Consider the following 21782-nt stretch of genomic DNA (forward strand, 5'->3'; position numbering starts at 1 on the left):
CGGGGGCGGGGGCGGGGGCGGCTCCCGAGCGTGCGGCGGCCGCGCTCCGCTCCCTACCTGCTGCGTTGGGCGGGCGGGCGGCTCTCGAGGAACGGGCGCCGCAGCAGCGGCCGCGGGTCGGCTGCGGTCATGTGCCTCTGCAGGGCAAGGCAGGGGGGTCGCGGCTGCCGGGCAAGGAGGAGAGAGAGAGAGCACCGTGCTCCTGCGGCGCCGGGCCGCCCGGCAATGGGGAGGACTCAAAAGCTGCTCAGTTTCTTGTCTGCCACGCAGTGTATTGAAGGGAAAATAGCCCTAGTAGCTCAGCGGCCAGGGAGTTTTATCTATCTAAAATGCCTATTAGTACCTCACTAGAACTCTACTGGTTACAAAATCATGGAATCATAGAATATCCTGAGTTGGAAGAAGGGACCCACTAGGATCGAGTCCAACTCCTGGCTCTGCAAAAGACAGCCCCAAGAATCACACCATGTGCCCGAGAGCATTGACCAAACACCTCCTGAGCTCTGGTGCTGTGACCACTTCCCTGGTGAGCCTGTTCCACTGCCAAACCACCCTCTTGGTGAAGAATCTTTTTGTAGTGTGCAACCTGAACATGTCCTGACACACCTTCATGCTGTTCCCTCGGGTCCTATCATTGGTCACAGTAGGGAAGCAATCACTATCTGCCTTTCACTGCCTCTAGACTGTGATGAGGTCCCCCCTCAGTCTCCTCTTCTTCTGGCTGAACAAGCCAAGTGACCCCAGCCAATCTGCATATGGCTTCCCCTCTAGGTCCTTCACCCTCCTTGTAGCCCTCCTTTCATTGCTTTCTAATGTCTTTATATAATTCTTAGATTGTGTTTTGTTTGTTGAAGTGGCTAAATTGAATGAAGTTTTGACTAGTATGAAATGCCAAATGGAGGCCACTGGAAAATAGTGTTTAAATTAAACTGTGATGCTGTCTGTTGAGGAAATTCACATGGTCATTACTCAGTGCCTCTACATCATGAAAACAATTCAATGAAAAACAGCCCTTCATGTAATAAGAAAAAACACAAAGTTGCCTAAGGCCCCAGGCACAGCTATTTCATTAGAGAATTCAACTGTCACTTGAAGAAGACATGGTTGAAAATGGAGCAAACTATAGAAAATCTGATTTAGAACTTTGCATGCTGTAGAAGAGTATGTGCATAAGTTATATTGAATACATTCTAAGGAACATGTTCAACTGTAAAATGAGTTTAAACTACAGGTAAAGCCATGCATCCATGCATTAACAGTGAAAAATCAAAGTTTGGCATGACCAGCCAGCCTGTACAAGACACATTGTACCAGATAACCCTTCTAACTATGAGTAAACAGTGCCAGATCTGAAGAACTACTCCAGGAAACCACAGACAGAGAGTCCTCCCTGAACTTCTGCTAGGAGATTATAGACAATAATTTACAACAGTGAAAAGCGAGTATAATGTATAACACTATCAATTAAGGATGCCCTAGACAAATTTGTAAATACAGCAATAAAAAAGTCATATCCATATGTTAACTGCTTACCAATCACAGTTTATGGCAAATACAGGATATCATAATGTACAAATGTAGGTATTTCTCTCAATTTGCCTGTTCCTCCTCTAAAGCCATGTAATAAAGAATGCCAAGAGACACTCACAATTTGATGGCAAAAGAGAAGCTGCAAGCTTGATGCTTGCCTTTTTTGTTTTCAAACTTCATTTATTTGTGTATGTCTTGAGTGTAGTCAAGGGATGGGTGGGGGGGTGGTTGTGTGCAGTCATCATTACACATCTCTGCTCTTTCACTTGCTGTCTTTGGGTTTTCAATCTAAGCCCTTCACAACCTGCTACAGTGATTTCAGAAAAAAACTCACTTGTTCTTTGGCGCCTTGTGGACTCTGCTCCTCTGGCATGTCTGTTTGTTCACAAACAAAATTCACTTAGCAAATCCAGTAATTGCTTTTCCTTTTCCGGCAGATAGTGTATATCTGCTCTTTTTGATCTGCAGAGCAGATCACTGCCACACGGAGAAGGCAGAACATTAATAGCTTCTGTCACTGCTACCATTCTTATTGTGAAAGATCTTCTGCAGGATTAGACAAAGGCTGTGGCCACATAAAACAGAGAAAGGCAATGCTTCGGGCACAAACCTGGAGCAAAGCACACTGTGCCAGCTCTGATCAAACAAACAAACTATGTTCTGTTGAAACCACAGAAGGCAAGGAAGACATCCCTTGAGATGGCACTGAAAATCAGAGGAAAGCTGCCTCAGTTTATCCAGGGGTAAATTTGTCAGTGTTGGGAGTTGGGATTACATACGTTCTTTTTTTTGTTTGTTTGTTCATAATTTTCCTTTTTTTTTTTTTTTTCTTATATATTGTCATCTTTATAAAATCTGGGTTAACTTGTTTTGGACTTCTATCCAACAGTGAAATACTCCTGCTACTGTGCTCAACATAGTTAAGGAAATAACTTACAAAAGAGTATTATGAAAAATTTAAAGATGGTGTTAAAACTTAATCCATGTCAGGGTGGGGGAAATGTGCAGAGGAATCTTGCTGTGCTTCTGCTTCTCCTTCACTGAACATTAAGTCTGAGTTTCTAGAGTAATTTCTAGGGCATCATGAATTAAAGATCTCTGTATTAAGTAAAGAACTTAAGCCATGGTGAGAAGATGCTGCAACACATAAGACATCCCCATTCTGAACAAGAACTTCCCAGACAGTTGAAGCGTGTTGGATCTGGGATTTCAGTTTGGTCAGTTACGGAGGAGAGGGCACACTGCCAAAGTCAGAGAGGAATGTGCAAACAGCTAATTCCAGCTAAAACAATATGAGGGAGAGGGGCAGAAAAACACCCAGCACTAGGCTCTATCATCTCACTGAATATCAGTGTGGGAAGAGTCCCTTCACTGCTATGCAAATCTCATAGATACCCATCCTGGGCAGCTCTATCAGACTGTGGGGTTTGTCAGCTGAGACTGAAACAGATTTAAAGAAAGACCAAAACCTAACAAAAACCCACAATTTAGAAGCACTGCCTGTTCTCTCAGTGTCTTAGTCCTTATCCACCTATACCTAGTGGATCTGGACTCTATCCTTCCTTATGTTGTGAAGCTCTTCAGCTTGCTCAGCTCCTCTCAGCATCAATTCAAGCTTTTGGTTTCCAAAAGCAAAGAGGTTTACATGCCTGTGCTTTCTCTTTTTCTCTCTTCCCCTCTCTTTGTTCTGGGTGTTCCTGCCCTTTTCAGCAGATCTTGAACCCACCAGCCAATTTCAACTATAGCTGATGGAGGATCAGAAATCCCAAAGCTGTTTAGTCTCCTGCCAGTTCCGTGGGCATGAGTGGCTGCAGGTAACCACAGCAAAAGGCACACTTGCTGTCACTGGCAGGACAGACTCCAAGAGGATTTGTAGAAGTGCCCTAGTGATGGAGGACTTAGTTGCTGTTTTCAAAGTGGTGCAGACTCCTAGGAGACCAAATTCCTTTGGTCTTCCTTGGCTCCTGTTGACAAGTGTGTTTAAGAGCGGGCTGTGAGCCTTTTCAGAAACCATTTGCAGAAGCTCTCAGGCTTTTTTTTTCCTGAGTGATGAAAAGTTTCATTCTGTTGCCACTAAGAAATCCCCCTCCCCTCACCAATTTATGTTTTATAAGTTTGGGTTAAGCTTTGTCTACTAAAAGGATCGTACATAAAACACCACTTACTGAAATGTGATCTTTGCACATTTCTGAAGTTTTAATTTTCCTGTGGTGTAATCTTGTTACTTAGGTCATTCATTTTGTCACGCCTTGGTATCAGTCTGGTCCAGGTTTGGCTGCAGGGCTATGTTCTCCTGACATTTAGAGCAAGAATTCCCTGGGAAATCAGTCAAGAGATTTGACATTGCTGCTGGCCAAGCTCCAGTAGGTTTAGTTTTACTCTCCTTCTCTATTTATTGTGGAATCCGTCTGTCCACAAGCTGCACATTGAGTTCTGTGCTAGAGAAGGAGAACTAAAAGGGACAAAATGGCCATTCATTTGGGGGATTCATTCAGGCTATTCAGAAAGGATTTACAAGAAACTGTGCACTTAAATGACTGCTGAGCTTCCTTAGCCCTGAACTATTACCTCCCTCACAAGAAAATTTGGATTGAATGTTTTTTCTTTGCCCTCTCCCCCACCTCAATAGGCTTCAATTACTGTTGGAAAAGCAAAATTAAGAACTAGGTAGCACAGGAAACACCTGGAGGTTTTTCACCTTTAGAAATACTTTAATTTGAACATGGCATGGACAGACCCTTTGCTTGGAGGAAAAAAACCAGCCCAAACAACAAAACAAAACAAAACAAAACAAACAAAAAAAAATCTTTTTCTCTCCTCTTGCCACAAATTGCTGCAGTGTCAGTTGTGAAAAACTGCATCAGTGGCACAGCCTGTCAGGATTTGATGAACTGGAGAGAAGGTGCAGGGAAGCTGCCCTGGGCACTCATGGGGCACAGGAAAGTTAGGGGAATGGCTCCAGGTCAACTGGAAATAGAGAAGTAAGGTCTCTTGTGAAGGGGGCAGAATCATGCAGCAGCAGCACAGAGCAAGGTTGCAGCCAGCTCTGAATGTGCCGGGAGGGAAAACCATCATACTGGTGGTCTGTGTGCTGGAGCTGTGTAGCCTTAGCCAGTGGATAAAGAGATTTATCTAACTTTGCTAGGTGAGACACTGAAATTCAGTTAAGCACTCACAGATTTTATCAGCCACAGAAAATGCAGTACTTGGTAAACACCACTGTTATACACTCCGTAACATCCAGCCATGCTTTCCTGACCAGTCTGTGTTGCTGTCACTTATAGTCCTTCTGCTGTTTCTAAGTTACTCAGCTTGAAATGCTCAGCTTCTTCTCTCACCATCACTTCAGGTTCCTACAGGAATAAAGCTCAGTCAAAGAATTGTGGAGTTCAAGACTAGATAACTAGGTAACATAATATGTTCTGTTTAACTTTGTATATTGCAGACCATTTCACTTTACCTCAAGACACATTTAATCAGTTCAGTAACTTACATTTGGTTAAATATGTTTTGGAAAGGCATCCTTGCTTAGATTTGAAAACTCATGGGAAAGAAAATCCACCCATTCCCTTGGTAGCTTATTCCCAAGACGAATAAATAATTTTCATCACCAAAAATGGTCTTTGTCGCTAAACTGAATTTGTGTGAATTCATCTGCCATATGCTGCTTCTTATTATGCTGTTATCTGCCAGATTAAAAAGCCTCTTATACTTCTACTGTCTCCCCATGAGGATACTTATATAATGTGAGCAATTTGACTCTTAATCATCTTTTTGATAGGCTTAGCAGACTGAACTCTCAGTCTCTCCCTCTAAAGAAGATTCAGTAACTTTTTTTTTTCCAGGTCTTGTTTGTGCCTTTGCCACTTTTTCAACATGCTTTTTAAAATGCATATTTAATATTGGTCTCCCAGAAGGCATATTCTGAAGTGAAGGCATTTCTTTTAGCACACCTGGGAATTGAATTAGTCATTCTTGCTGCAGTATTGCATTGAAGAAGCCTTCTTTCTTACTCTTCCACAGCAACTCCGGAGACCTTCTGGGGATATAGCCCTCATTCTGTAGATAAGTCTTGTTTCACTCCGAGGCATGCAATTTTGCAGACATTCTGCCTGACAGGCATCACACTAGAGCACAGTCCAGTCTGCTGTGTTTGGCCTTCCTTTTCTCAATCTACTGATTTAAGTAATTTTATACTGGCAGTGATTCTATATTTACTTCCAGATTACCTGCTGAGGAAAACCCTAATGCACACGAGGCCTCACAGTGATCCCTTCAGATCCCCCAACATGATTAGTATATTAAATACTTTCAGAGATCTCTCAGCCAGGTCTGAACCCGTTTGCTGTTCTGTGGCTAATGAACAGTGGTAATGCTGGAAGCAAATATAACTCAGTATAACAACAAAGGCTCTAGAAACACTGAAACACACTGCTCTGTTCAACTACCGCTGTCAACCATTATGGGATTTTAAAGATTAAATTGTGTTTCATTTTCTTTCTTCTTTTTCTTGGGCAAGGCTGAGCCTCAGTGGTATATGTTTGACATGTGTCCATGTGCTAGGAATTTGTTCTTTGTTCAAGGTTGGTTTTTTTTTTGGTATACAATATAATGAAAAGATGTATTATACATTTATACATACATAGCTTCGTATTCATAGGATTTATGTATCTAATGGAAGTGTATGCCATGAATGGGCTTATGCAGCACATTCCAAGAAAGACAATTTTGCTGCAGATCATTCAGGTTATCTTTGTAGATTACTACAGTAACTGTTGTCTTAATACTATGTATTTTACAGGGGTTATCTTCTCTCTCAACACTAATACCTCCTAAAAGCTAAAACCTCAGGGCACAGATGTGAAGATATTGATACTTTTCCCATGCAGTGGTGCATCTTTCATTGAACTAAACCAAAAAGGTCTGACTATGAATATTTACAAGTTCTTTTGTCCATAAGCTTCTAAAGAAAACCTGATAGCATGTTTTTCTCAAAATACTTTACAGAACAGTAACTTTATTTCTGACAGATTTTTGTGTTTACAGCTTGGAAAAACTCCAACACATCAAGCTAGTAATACAGGTGCTGCATTTTTACTGGACTAAGAGAAAGGTTTCAAACACAGAAATGGCAACTAGAGGTATTCAATCCCTTAACTAAAATTAACACAAAAATACATTTATTGCAGAAGACTTTGGCGATAAAAGTATTTTTTTACTTATTAGCAGACTTAATGTGGAATAACTAGTCTGATACTATTCTTCATGGCTTACCTCTTTAAATTCACCAGTCATCTCTTTTCTTGCACTCAAATTCTAGATAGATAGACTTGCTATAAACTGGTGTTTGAAGTGAATTTCATGAGTTTTATGGAGAAAACTATTTTTGTGTAGACAGGTATTGTACTGAGTTAGTGTCTGTGAAGGAGACAAGGCTGGTGGGGACTCCAAAGCAGGGAGATGGAACTAGAAGATCTTCAAGGCCCTCTTCCAACCCAAACCATTCTGTGATTCTAGGACACCTCTCCAGGTCAAAACAGTCTGAACCCTGTTAAAAATAGATGTAACTTTCTAAGAACACACGCAGAGAAAGGGAGATTTCTGAGGGGTTTATGGTTTAATGTATCCCCTTTTGTAAAAGCTTAACATGCCCAATTCCTATCTGATTTTCAGTGTCACCCTGCACACTTGACTGACGTGAGTGCGTTGTCTCACCCGCAGCACGGCAGAACCAACACACCAGTGAAAGGGATTCTTTTCAGCTACACGCCTCACCGGCACCGTGATCCTCAGTGCTCCCACTGTGACCTAGCTGGTTCTTGGGTTGTGAGAGGGCATGGAAAACCACCCAGCCTAGGCCTCAGCGTTGCAGAGTGGAATTTTCAGAATGGTCTCTTCAAAAATTAGTTTTGACTTTCAAACCTGTTTAGTACAAAAGGCACAGGGGGGCATTTCCACGCAGTGTCACACTGCAGTTTTTGCTGTGAAATGTCAGAAATTCGTAACTCATTCTTAAAAGGTCACCCTGATTCCATGTGCATTGCCTCAAAGAATTGTTCTTTCTCTACCTGAGAAATTGTAGATACTTCCAAGTATCCTAAACCATGAAGAGGTATAAAATGAATATAAAGACCCTGTAGTCTGTAGCCAAAAAAGTTATTTCTTCCCTTCCCTTCCCTTCCCTTCCCTTCCCTTCCCTTCCCATTTGATTTATTTAGTAATTTAATTTTTTAATTACTTTTATTTTTTACTCAAGTGATGATGCTGAAGCAGAACAAAAATCAAGTCTTGAAGGGGAAAATGATCACCTGAGTTACAGGCAAGTGTAATTTATTGGGAAAAATGGAGATTTTTAAGCCACACAGAGAAAACAATGCAAATGTAAAACAGTAGGTATCATAGTGTAGCCCAAGCAATTGGAAAAATGTGTGAGAGATTTCTATCAAGATCCTGAGCAAGATATTTTTAGACAGTAGTCTGCCCTGATTAAGTAATGAATAAATAAAAGACAAATCTTTCCCCACTGTTTCTTTGTGTGTAGAAGATACTGAAAGTCCTAGACTATTTCAGAAGTTTGGGCACACCATTGATTCATTTGGGTTTTGTTATGAGGCCAAAAAGGGAAAAGGGAAAAAAAAAAGCCTGTGAAACCCTATAACTGTCCAGTCTCGGTGGTTTTGTTACTGTGCCAAAATAAGGGGTCAAGGCATAATAGCACTAGAAAAGCTCACTTGCTGTAGATTTTACATAACAAGTTCTCAGCTTCTCTCATTCAGCCTGTGCCTGTTTCTGCAACCAAGGCAGCACAGAGAGCAGATTTTAACTATAAATGTGTCAGTGGGTAGAGCTTGTTTTCCTTTGGTAAATTAAAGAAATACCTTGGTGCCTGGGGGCCAAGGGTGGCACAGAAAGTAAAATTGAAAATTCTAAAAAGAGTCTCTGAAAATGTGCCAAATTATTCCCTCTTTTTCTCCATGTTTTGCTCAGAAAGGTATGGGTTTGGCAAAGTAGCTTCTGCTGCTTCCAATTACAAGTATGTTTAGGGGTATATTTTTATACTAAAAGTCTGTTAAGCATGGCTTGCTAAGAACTGGGTTCTTCAGCAGCACTTAGGACTACCCCTGAGGGCCATCCTGCTTTTCAGAGGTGGCCTTTGCTATTCCCAGAGATGTGCCTGGCAGCACCAATGGCTCAGCCCACCTAAAAATTTTTGCCTGCTAACTTGCATGTTGAGTAGCCTAACATATATCAGCTTAAGCTGAAACTTTAAGTCTTATCATCACTTTTAAATAAAGCAAAGTAGCAAATAAGTTGTGGCCAGATTCTGCTTGCTAAGAGTGCTTCCACTGGGGGAGTTTCTGTACTCAGGGGCAGGGCATTGTCTTGGCCCCACTGTAGCCACTAGGCTGGAGACAGACAAAAAGATACAGGGAGAAACAGGAGCCTTGTTGGCAGCAAGTCTGAGACAGAGAAAAAAATTATCTAACTTTGGTTCAGTGTTTGTGTTTTCTCTGCTCTTTAGGAGGACCTGCAGGGATCACGAGGATTTTGAGAAACATCATCCTCCCTTGGAGCTGAGCTTTTGCTCTGCTGCAGCCTGAGAGTACTTTGATCAGAGATACAATAGCAAAGCTGCAATTTATTACTGTTCATTGTCACCTCCAGCCACAATTAACATTTCCCCTTCTCATTAGAGGTTTTTCCTCTGTCCCTTTTCTGTTTCACTTTTTTTTTTTTCTTTTTTAAGAGAATAGCAGAAGTCATAGCAAAGGTGACAGCTTGTGTCTATGGCTTGGAGTGCACTATGGGCGTAACACCATAACTTCCTTGAAAGCAGACAGATGCTGTAAACCCCTGGCTCCTTCCCCTCCTACCAAGTGTCCCACGGGGAAACCTCCTCCCAAAACCCACATCTGCACCCATGACCAGAAGCAGATGCAGCTGGCAAACTGCATATCCGCAGACCTGGCAGCATCCTGCCCCAAGCAAGCTAAAGAACAAAAGGAAAGTCTGTGCAAGAGGCAAACTTGCAGTTCTTGCAAGTAGTTCAGGTTTGCTTGGAATAATGTTGTGGTTCTGCAGCATGCTAACAGATTGTTTATGTGCATGCATTTTCATGCACATTTAAGGTGTTTAAAGTCAAATGCAGGATTTTGACTATGTAGCTCCCACTACCATTGTTGCAAAACCTTTGTCTAGTTGTTATAAGACTGACATACAAATACTGTGTGCACATGCATTTATAAAACATGTGCATGCATTTATATTGCATTTATGCAAGCTTGTAGGGAGGGAACTGTATAGTTGAACTTAGCTTTCTGAAAAAACACACTGAAAAGCACACTTTCTTTCTCAGATGAATGGTAACTTATTATCATTCCTAGAACTTGAAAATCTGTCTCTGTGTGTGTCTGCTTTTGTCAAAAGTGAGATAATTTAATATGCAGGTCCTACTCTGCAGACATCCAGATTTTGCATCCAAGTAACTACCCTGAGAAAATTAAGCCTTTAGCATTTAATATCCTACTGACATGTATTTACAATCCACTGAGTATTGATTTACCTCTCTGTATGCTGAAATGCCCTGATAAACCTGCTTTGCTCCTACACCTTATATCTCAGAATGCTGTTTCTTGAATGCAAATTATACAGGCCACTCAAAATTTACAAATCTTGCGAGATGAGCAGTACTGTGAGCTTTTGCGGAAAATGTGTTTTCTGCAAGGAATTTGAGAGAAAAAACCCCCGAACCCTGAGATAGAAGGAATTTCTGCATGACAAAGTCAAGACAGATATGTGTGCACAGATGGTGGCTGACAGTACCATACTCTCAGGCAGGCTTATTAGTGCAGCCTCAGTGCCACGATAACGTAGATGTGCTGGCCTGGAAGTGGCTTACACTTGTCAGTTGAGAGCAACCCGGCAATTGGTCTCACCCGTTTGTGCTGACATAATTAGAGAGGGAGGGAAATTCAGTGTGAGGAGACAGAGGAAAGGAAGCGACAATTACACATATTAAAAAAAAAAAAAGTTATGGTCACGGCCGTGAGATTTTCCTTTTCCTTTTGTAAGGACTCTTTTCCCCTCTCTCACAGTTGTTAATCATGTTATTTTTTGAAAACAAAAGGAAGAAAGCAGCATAGTCTGTCTCAGTGCCATCCCCATGTTATTTGTAGCCTCCACAGGGTCACAGAAACAGTGGCTATGTTAGTATGAGATAAATCCTGAGATGTTCTAGCATGCCAGGTAAACTGGAGCCTGCCACAAGGGGTGGCAGGAGCTCAGAAAGGGCTGGGGGAACATGACCCTGGGGACTGGATCATGCAGCTCTGGTGTGTAGGACAAGGCAGGAGTTTGCATACCTGGATGGGATCCTCTGCTTCTGCAGAACTCTCTAGTTGAGCATCACTTCATTTACAGCTACTGCAGTAAAACAAATACTACAGTACTTATTTACACTAAAATAAAACACCTTCTCTTCCATTTGGGCTCTGAATAAATTGAGACAGCAAGATTCTCACCCTGTCTGCTCTCCCAAAGGAGCCAGAGGGACACTTTCCCCTGGTCAGACATCCTGGCACTGGTTTTATGCTGAGGCAGTGCCTGGAGAGGCTTGACAGATGCACAGTGTTTTGAGACAGAGCTTGCATTCTTAAGGCTGCCAACTGCTCAAAACAGAGCTGAATGATGTGTTTCTCAGCTGGAGCAAAGCTGGGAAGTCCCCAGCTTCCTCCAAACCCTTGGAAGTAAAGCATAAGGAAATGCAATGAACATCCTATGAGTTAAATTCCTTAATAATACCTAATTTCTAACCACTGCTCTTTAGCCACACAGTTTAATGTTTTTAGGAGAAGACACATGGTATAATTTCCTTCCATTTAGAGGACCACTTTACCAGTGGGGACACCAACACAGAGAGCATTTCATGTTTCTCCAACAAGTGCACGAAATTACAGAACCTGGATGAAGATCCCAAATCTCTTAAGACCAAGTCCGTCACTCCAGCCACAAGCAGAGCTACATCTAACATTGAAGAGGCATGTGGAGCTCTCTTCAGTTAGCTACATTGCCAAAAGCACAACTGTTCTCCCATAAAACAGGTAATTTTATGATAACCAAAGAATCTAAGACATTCTCATTAAGCTAAATAATATGACTGTTTTCTGAATCCACCCACTTGTACGCATTTCTGAAGGAAAAGCAATCCCAGGTATCTGGGGATATAAACAGATGTTTTTTGCTAAATCAGAGAGTTCCATCTCCCAGTAGTGTGTGTGCCTCTCCTGCCCTCTGAACTGTACATTAATTGGTTGATACAGGACAGGTGCATCCATATTTTTAATGAAATATAATGATTTATGGTCAGATTTCAGACTTTATGTTCCAAGGCCAAATTAATATAGTTTTGAAGGCATCACAGGAGTTATAAAGTTGATAAACTGGTATTAGCATTACAGTTGAAAAGACTTTTCTGATGGATTGTTAGCCTTAAGGCACATACAACAAAGATGTTTATACGTAACCTACATATACAATACAAAGCTCTAGAAAAATATTTTCCTCTCAGACTTACCCAGAGTGTCACATTGCAATTTTCAGTTAAATTTAAACTACATTTAAAATTAAAGCAGTGATCTCCAATGACACATCACCAAGATAGCACAGCCTGAGGCAGGAGTAGTTCCAATAAATTTGGCCTTTTGGGGGACTTCCACCAGAGGAAATTTCCAGAGTATGTGCTGTGTTTGATTGCACTGTGGCTGCACACCTCTGGCTTCAGCAAGCAACAGTCTAGCTGCAGTTTTAGAAGAGATGGGCAAAATGGCTATGTCTGAGCTTTGCAAGTCAAATCCTACCTGGAAAAAAGAAGCTGCCTTATGTTTAGGTATATATCAGAATTTGGGAATGCACACCTATGAAGTTTAATTTTTTTAAATTTGTGTATTCTTAAAAAATTTAGTTATTAAAAAAATTGTTTTTATCAGTACTGTTTCATTTTAGAAGAAAGGCAGATGTAGAACATTAGGTTCCAAAAACCAAATTTTAATTTCAGGAGGGATGCATGGCTGTCTGGTGTTTGGAAGAGACACACGAGCCAAGGGAGCACTCTCCTGCCATGCCAGCCCTCCCACAGGCTCCCTGTAATGCCTTTACAGCACATTTGACTTGCTCTGACAACTGACCTGCATTAGAGAAGTGCTTAGAGGTCTTCAAATGAAGAAATGTTCATAACTAAAAAGCATTTACTGTAATGAAGGCCCTTAAAAGAGGCTCTGCATGCCACAGCTGATCTCTAGTGTAGATATAATTGCTCTGAATGTTGTGGAGTGTATTTTCATTCCTCTTCTGCATACATTATATATAATTTTCTGAGTAAAACAAACATCTGTGCACAGTTGTGGAGATGAGATTTTATGCTAGTTATGGTGGATGACCTTCAGCTTTTGTTTTTGCCCAGGATTCTTACAAAATATAAACAAAGTTACAATGCAGCCTCCCACTTTGACCTTTTAAATTTTACTTTTAAAAATAGAGGTTATCTTTTATGCTTCAAATTATGCCTTTATCTCTTATAATCCCATAAGTCAGATATCACAGTCCCACTTCAATTATGCTAAACTCTTATGTTAATTTTAAATCATGTAACTTAATTCCTGGCAAAGCAGGCTGGTGATTTTCAAAATGTGGTTAATGAAGCAAAGTACAATCTAGATTCTGCTACTGAGATCATCTGAATCCCTTAGGTCGCTGAACATGACTGTGGAGAGGCTCTTCTTTACAAAAGTCTCGGTTAGATTTTCAAAAAATGAATTTTTAAGTGCAGTTAGGGGCTATGAAATTTGAAGTTGAGCGTTCAAAGAAATTAAATTACTTTCACTAGAGCCATAGAACAACAGTGCAGCTAAAACAATTACCCTTCTGTGTACATACATGCTTTAAAGACCTTAACTGGTGTCCTCCCCTGTTAAATCACAAATGCAAATCATACCAGATTTTCAAGACAACAGTCTGGGGACCTGATGTCCGTGTCCATGGATGTATGCAAATCAATGTCATTTTCCCTATCATTTGCAGAAATCAAATATTTGCTGATAATTTCTTTCAACCCCCTCCTTGACTCAAACAATAGCTCTATCTAAGACCCACTAGAAGACAAAATGTTATGAGAATGTGCAGATTTCAATGCAATTAAAGCTGTCCCCCCAAATCTCTGTCGTTCTCTGATCAGACTGGCAGAAAGTTTGCCACTAAAATGAACTCAGTGTGAAGCTTAAGTTCTTCAGAGACTTTGTCATTTACTAATATTAATTTATTTCTCTGAATTAAAGTATTCATACCAAACTCATCTATAAATTACCCTCCATTCTTTATTAGCATGTTGCACTTTTTTTCTTTTTTGAAAATACTAGCACCACTAGTGTGCCATTTTTTGTCTGTAAAGTATCAGTTAATAAAACACATCCACAACAGGCAAGACAAAGCAAATATACAGACACCCAAAGGTTGGTGGACATTTATTTTTTATTTAAATTTATTATATTCAATGGTCTTCCTGTAAGGCAAGAGAGATTCACTCAGGATTTGAGGTTGAATCCAATACTTACAGAAGCAGAGACTCCAGTGGTCAAACCAAGATCAAATCCAAGGCAGTTTTCATATGACTTAGAAGGTTGCACGGTACAAAATCAAAAGTTTCAGGAGGTCTTCTTTAATTGTCTTGGGTTGCAAGATGTGGGGTGGGGTCCACAGGAAAACCAGGAGGGATTTCTGACAGGGAAGGTGAGAGTTGAACACCATCCTCTGTTAAAAGGGGGAGATTTTTGTTCACCTGAGGAGAAGCATGAGTGGGGGAGGTTCGAATGCCAGATATCCCCTCCCAAACACTTCTGGCTGTTAACACCTGTGGGTCCACCCATGCACAGCAACAGCTCACACAAGCGGCCATGTGTGTGTTTACCTGCCCAAGGCATTCTTCCAGCTTCTCACTGGTGCTCAGCAAATGCATCTCCCCACACCTCATGCCGATGAATGCCTTTTTTCTTCTCCTCTTTGCTCCATGGTCCCAGGGAACAGGAGGCTTTAAACTGTGGGTGGTGCTAGCCACAGACAGCACAACCCCTGTCTTGGGCTGCCCAGTGTGCTTTTGCCTTTTCCCCTTGGAGTGGCTTGTCCTGCCACAAGGAGAGACATGCAGAGCCTGTTTGATTAGACTCTGGCACCATGGAGACTGGAGGTGGCTTTTTTTCCTCTTCTGAGGACAAAACTGAGGGAGATCTGAGCAGTGAGGGTACCTAGGAAATGGTCTGGCCTTTCAGTTGGGACCCACAATTTCTCCTGTGGAAGGACTGAATCTGTACATCATACTTTGCCTGAGATGAAGGAGAAAACAACAATAACAGCAGTGGTTGTGACCAATGGTTGGGAACAGAGGAAAAGGACATTTTACTTGCATCACTTTCCCGTCAGGCTGTTCCTCACCCTGCAACTTGCTGTATCAAGGCACTGGAGCAAGATGCACCAAACCATTTCAGAAAGAAAGGCATAGGGGACATCTTTATTGCGGAAGGACATAGAGATTTTTCCATATCCATTTTAGATATTTGGTCTAGTGATGCACTTGGTAGTGTTAGGTTAACTGTTGGACTCAATGATCTTAGAGACCTTTTACAAAGGTTCCATGATCCTATGATTTTGCAGAGATTTCTCCTCCTCCTGGGACACCCTGGCCCACCCACTGGGCAAGGGAGGTTGCAGGAAGAACTGCATGTTTTGGTCAGGAAGCACTTGTGGGAGGAGAGGAAAGGGAAGGGTAGAAGGTATCTTTTGCTTTTTCTGGACACATCTTCCTCTGGGACAAATCACCAATACACATTACACCACATAAAACTGCACCATGCACCCCATTCCTTGGGCTTGGTGACCACTGGCAAGGCACAAATGAATTGAGAAAGCTCTGGGGGCAGAACTAGCTTATAGGTTTTGGAGGCAATGGGCACACACACCTTCTCTGTAACAGAGTGCTGGGAGCTGGGCTGATAACCAGACCAAGAATGGTCACAGCAGTTGCATTGAAGTTGCTTCTCAGTACAGACCTTAGAATATCCCAGAGCTGCCAGGCTGAAACTTAGTTCATTTCACCAAAAATGAAGACTACCAGGAATGCACATTGGGACCACAGTATGCAGGTGTCACATGTAATGATGCATCCACTGTGCATTAAAATCTTAATTTTGTTGAATGCAGCAGCTCTCTGAAAGGAGGGTCACACTTGTCAACTCCAGTTCATCAATCAAAATCAGGCAGTGGGCTGGTCCTTCACAGGCTTACCCAAATCTACTCTGCTCATCAACTGAGCTGCTGTGTTATTTTTAGTTTGATGAATTTATATTCATGAGTGTCCTTCAATAAAAAAAAGCCAGGTCTAAAATTGGCTACAGTCTAATAGTAATCAAAAAAACAATCCTTGCAACTGAGAACATGGTAAACATTTTAGAAAATTAGCCAATGATTCTTTATTAATAAGTGACAGAAAGCAAAAATACATTCAAAAGTTTTTTCAAAACCCATTTCTAAAGCAAACACACCAAAAAGAAGAATCATGCCACTCTGAATTTTTTTTCTTAAACCATTAAAAGAACATTAGGTAAGCTAATGCAACAGCTGTCTGAGCTACTTCTTCCATAGAATAATCCATAATGGTAAAAACAGCTTTTTCAGGCATTTTAGTGCAATTTATGCTGTTTACTGGTCTTTTTTTTCTTTGCATTCTCTATAATTTAGTATCAATTGATATCACTCTAGCTTATAAAATCCCCACTAATTCAAGACAACTCTATTTAGCAGTAACTTCGTTTCCTTTCAGGGCTAATATCAAAGTAGTTGTTTTGAATCCCAACATGATAAGTATCTAGTAGAAGCCTGAAGCTATTCTAGTGCTATACAAGTGGTGATGTATAATTGAACATTAAGTAATCCAAGTAATAGAAGTCATAGGTCAGCTGTCTCTCCTCCTCAGACAATTCCTTTAAATATTGCCTCACTACTTCTGTACTTGTTCTCTCATCAGAGGAATGTCTGTCTTTGAATTTAGGGAACTTCAGATTGGCCGGAGCACCTACCAGATGCAGAAAGTAGTTGGCATCTTCTTCCAGGGTTTCAAACTTTCCTATAAAATCATAGTTGATGAGGCAGGGATAGCAGAGTTTACTGACTTGCTCCCAATGAATGTCCATTCCTACTGGTCGGTGGGAATCCAACAAATATTGGATGAACTCTTTGAACTTAACTCCTGATCCTGTTTTCAGTGCTTCTTCATCTGCATTATGTCTATACTTTTTAATTATTGCCTTCCCAAATACTGGATGGTAATAGCTGTTTGGATGTTCAAATTTATCCCTGAAGGCAGATACCAGTCTTTCCATAGGATCACGTACAAATATAAACTTGGTGTACATGTTCAATCGTGTGTAGATCCCTTTTAAGTCATAACTGTCCAATTTCCTTAGATGCTTTCCATAGTGCACATCATCATGGGAGATGTTGTTTGCTGAAGCAGCGAGTCCACTGAGCACCATGAGGACCCTTTTCCAATTGGAGCAGCCAGCTTTTGGCACTTCACAGTACAGAACCTTGTGCTTGTCCTCTACGTAAATTCTTGACACCAGGTGCACCAGGTGGGTTTGAAGCTTCTTTCTGCTGTTGTGTTTCCTACAGAAGTCCTGCAGGAAGGCCCTGCGCTTTTCCTGGGTGCTGTCTATGTCCTGCCACTCGCTACCCTTGACAAATGTCTTGTTTAATGGGTGCAGAGCAGGAGGTAAATACACCCCTCTGAACCAGCTGAGGGGGTACTCACTTGTCTTCTGCTGCTCAGGCAGCCGGCTCCCCGAGGAGGCAGCCACCACACCGAAAGGGTCAGCCCTGCCCCGCCAGTGCCTGCTGCTTGAGACAGCCATCTCATGGTTACTGAGGCCCACAGGAGCACTTCTCCTCCATGCTGCTTTCCTTGGCATCCCCAGAGGCTGGAGCATGAAATCCTGCAAACGTGGAAAGGACCAGAGCTTAGAGCACAGTGAGAGTCCAGCCCAGCCCACTCATGTTGCAGCAGCAGCAAGGATGGTGGAGTGTGCTCTTAACCAAGCCACACCTGCTACTAAAAAGTCCCCTTTGAACTGCTTGATCAATACACCTAATTTAGGAACAAGCTGGGCTAATTACTGAAATACATGCTTCTGAAGATTACCTGTTAGCACACAGTAGGTCTTTCTACAAAAATAAATAGCTCAAGTCACACCTCTTATGAAATCAAAAATGGTTCACACAGGGGGGCTGATAGTCCTGGCAGGGGTGGCCAGGCACTTTTCTCTACTGAGCACATTTTCCCCTGTGACAGCACTGGCTCTGGTGGAGTTGCACAGTTATTCTCTGGAGTGCACTGGCACAATCACAGTAACAGGCGTTGGATCTAGTCCCACCACCGAAACTAGGAGCAGCCCTTGTTCCCCCAGTGGTGGTAGGAGACAAAACCAGGGCCCCTAAAAAGTTGACAAAACCAGGGCCCCTAAAAAGTTGACAAAACCAGGGCCCCTAAAAAGTTGATATCAGTTGATATCAATGATATCAGGAAATCATCCCTCCAAAATGGTCTTACTCCTACCTGCACACAGATAGATGATGGAAGTGCCTGCACTGGACTGAATGTACATGAGGTGTCTGTGACACAGGTGCCTGCACCTGAGCTGCTTTAACAGCTGATAAGGAAAAATAGATGCCTTTGGAGTCTATTCCATCTAACTTATTTAAACATCAACATTAATGACACCAACTAACTAAACATTAACTGGTGACCCTGCAAAGAATGTAAAAAGATGAGACTTTCCTCCTAAGCATCTCTCTGTATGTCCCCAGCCATTGTGCAATCCACAAACTGCAGGAACAGCAAAACTTGCATCTGTTTTGATGTCAGACTCTTCCGGGTATTGTATCATGCAAGTTGACTGAGGAGTTTCTTTCAATATGGGTATATCTGCTCACTCATTCCTCAGTGGATTCTCATGTGTCTGCTAAGCCTTGTAGATTTTTTTCTGCTGTTAGTAGGCAAGCCTGCTGCATTGGGACACCTCTACAGATACTTATTTTCATTACACATCTGGAGAGGAGGATGTTGATAGACAGGTTTTTAAACATCTTGTTGCAAGTAACAGAGAAATGGTTAGCTGGACAGACAAACACAGACTACCTGACTGCTTCCATGAGCCTAACTTTTTTTGGAAAGTTACATAAAAAGGCTTTTCTGGCATAAACTGATTAAACATTTACGGGAAAGTTGATTTGTGGACTGGCAGATCATACATGTGGATTTGGGGGGATGATAAAGTTCACAGGCCAATTAAAATAAAGCTGTTAAAAATTCAGAGGAAAAATGTAAAAAATGGTAATGCAGAGAACACAATTTGCATTCCAGCTTGAAAAAAGCCAATGAAAAAACAAGCAGTTCTAAGAAAAGTTAGCATATGTTGCAGTGTAATAATTTCCCATAACAAAAACAAGACCAGGGGATCAGGCTTTTCTGTACTGCTGCAAGCCACTGACTAGCAGGTCTTTATGCCACTGAACTGACTTTTGTATTGGTGAAAAGAAAAGAAGAGAGTTGTGCAGGCCTTGTATGTCTGTGAGAGAGAAGGCATGTTGGTGTTTTTAGAGATGCAAAAGGATACTTGAATTCATTGGATTTGATGTGGTCCACTTTTCTAATATATTTTTAAAAAATGTATTCTGTCTAATATTTTATTATTTGTTATTTGTTCTTTATAATAAATGAAATGTATGTGTCTAGAGATTCACCCCTTCTGCCCTAGGATGAAAATAATTCAGGAGCTAAGTCAGTGTGTAACAACAGAAAGCAATGCTAGTAGTAAATCAGGGTATGACTATGAGCCCAATGGGAGTTTCAGCATCACAGTGAATGGCAAAGTGCCATTCTTGCAACTGCAGAACCACAGGCTTACAAATAATTTAAATGTTTTTACCTTAAAAGGGAAACCTGGAACTTAAAAAGGTGAGACGAAAAGTACAGGATACTCAGAAACCAACTACGCAATACAAGGCTAAACAGAAGTAGGAATAGAATTGTGACACTGCTAAAGTAACTAAAGGTTGTAAGTTCATCAGTGCAACTCTGGTGATTTTTAAAATTTAGAAGACAGTCTCCAATGATACATGGCTGTGCTGGTGTTCCCCACTGCAGAGAAAACTCAGGAGAACGTAATACCTTCCTATGGTATGTCACCTGAATTTTGCAGCTCATTTCGGTGCAAAGAAACTTAAACCATCAGAATTTCAAACCGAAGCCAATAAAATGAGCCCTATACTTCAGAGGAAACTTCAGCCTTTTCAAGACATCCTGTCATCCTGAACTAGTGGAAGATGCCCTAGTTCCACTAGAACAGAAGGGAAGAGGACAGACTGAAAGGTGTGTGTGGTCTTGATTTTGTTCCATTTCAAAGACTCTGCCTGGGATCCAGGGCAAGCCTTGAGGGAGACCCAAGATCGTACCAGAGGAGGATTGTATTTTAGTTGCAGAAACTGTGAATGCAGCTGTAGGAATCCATGCTAAAAGATTTTTGTGGGATTCAAAACTTCAGAGAAGGATGAACAGAACTATTCAGAGAAATCTCAGTACCAGTGTAAAGGAACAACTTATGCATAGTTGGAGGCAATTGGAAGGGGCTCCTTCCTAGTGAGATGAGGCAAAAGGAGAAAGAGTCACTTAGCACAAAAGGCCCAAACAGAAAGCAAATAAAAAAATAATCCCCAAAAGAAAACCAAAACCGAACCAAACCAAACCAAAAGCCCCACAGGCCTACCCCTCCCTCCCTAAGTCAAATAAAAAACCCCAAACAAAACCCCAAAACTCTATAGCCAAAGAAATGATACAGGAAGATCTGAGGACCAAGAAGTTATCTGAATCTGTAAAATATTATTAGTTGCTTTCCTCTTCTCCTTCTCTCTGAGACTTTACTTATCCCACTTATATTGGCTAATATATGTTTTTATGGTCTCCATGAGGGAGAATGTCCTTGCAGTAAATGCTGGCTGTAACTTGTTCTAAGAATAGGAATGGATAGTGATATTTTCCAAAGGCATAAATGGCTGGTAAATGGCCATGGAAGTTTTCTAGCTCCAAAAAAAAAAAAAAAAAAAAAAAAAAAAAAAAAAAAAATTAAAAAAAAAAGAAAAAAAAGAAAGAGATCAAACATTTCTATACACTTGCCTGAGTAACTAGGTTAGTACCTAATGAAGGCGAGATGAATGAGAAAATGAATCAAGCTTTATTTTTAATGAGAAATATTTAACTAGACAGTTTTCTTAGGAAACTAAGAGAAATTGTTTCATAGATAGTGCCATGCTCCTTAAGCAAAGCTGCCTGACAGTCTGACACTTATCTGCATGAAAGAGCTAAAAGCCACACACTCTGAAAGGATCTAAATATTTTATGACACCAGTCTTACATAAAGAGAGCTGCCTTCTTTGGCTTGCTCTTGGTGTCAGTGATGCTTTGTTGTGCATTTTATGACACTTTAAAGATCTGAACATCTCTATGTTATTTTTTTTTTCCCACTCAAACAACAGGCAGCATGCAGGCAGTGTCAGACACTGACTCTGTATCCAGATCTTCCCATGCAGACAGCCCTTACCAAACTCTTTTAGCCAAGTATCCAAGGACAGGAACATCCATTTATGTCTCTTCAAAGAGCTGCTAAGTTTGGGAACCAGCTGCTTGACATGGCAGATGAACTCTGTGCTTACCTTGGAAAGATGCAAGGCTGTCCTTAAGACATGCTGACAACCTGTGCAGCAGGCTGCATACATTTAGTCTGAAAATTAAAACCCAGGGAGGTGTTGTACCTTTGCCAGTAATTGTGCAAACTGTCCTCTGTTTGCATGAACACATTTGAAAGAAAGTTAAGAAGTGGCCACAAGCCCAATTTAGAAGAGTGGAAGGCACATTACCTCTGTCTCACTTTAGCTAGGCTGGAACTGAAGACATTTAAAAATGAGTTTAAATTTGAGGAAAAAAAGGAATTTAATAGAGTATTTCTGTGATGTGTGGCTACTGGCAGGCAACTCGGTGAAGCTGTTGAACAAAAAACATTTTAGAGTCATTAATGGGTTCATGGATTTTTTTTCTTTTTTACATTTTTATTGTTGCAGATTCCCTGCTCCTCCCCATTCAAAAAAGGATTTCTCCTCAC

At 41.2% G+C, this 21782-nt stretch overlaps 2 protein-coding genes across 8 annotated transcripts in view; both read right to left on the bottom strand.

Moving 5' to 3' along the window:
- Positions 1–173, bottom strand: part of AQP4 (aquaporin 4) — a 9079-nt gene extending 8906 nt beyond the window's left edge. Inside the window, exon 1 of the mRNA XM_041399319.1 lies at positions 58–173. Coding sequence (XP_041255253.1) covers positions 58–131 — 74 coding nt within the window. The 5' untranslated portion in view covers positions 132–173. The remainder of the gene's footprint in view (positions 1–57) is intronic.
- Positions 174–16018: 15845 nt separating this feature from the next.
- CHST9 (carbohydrate sulfotransferase 9) overlaps positions 16019–21782 on the bottom strand; it is an 85961-nt gene continuing 80197 nt past the window's right edge. For 6 of the 7 annotated variants that reach the window (XM_041399446.1, XM_041399444.1, XM_041399445.1 and 3 more), the window contains one exon: positions 16019–17564. In XM_041399446.1, the coding sequence (XP_041255380.1) occupies positions 16467–17564 (1098 nt within the window). In that variant the 3' untranslated portion in view covers positions 16019–16466. Of the gene's footprint in view, positions 17565–21224; positions 21325–21782 lie in introns of those variants that run through there. The other variant, XM_041399449.1, reaches the window with a different exon arrangement.

This window comes from Onychostruthus taczanowskii, unplaced genomic scaffold (genome assembly GCF_017590055.1).
Source record: "Onychostruthus taczanowskii isolate IOZ18803 unplaced genomic scaffold, ASM1759005v1 scaffold16, whole genome shotgun sequence".
Lineage (NCBI taxonomy): Eukaryota > Metazoa > Chordata > Aves > Passeriformes > Passeridae > Onychostruthus > Onychostruthus taczanowskii.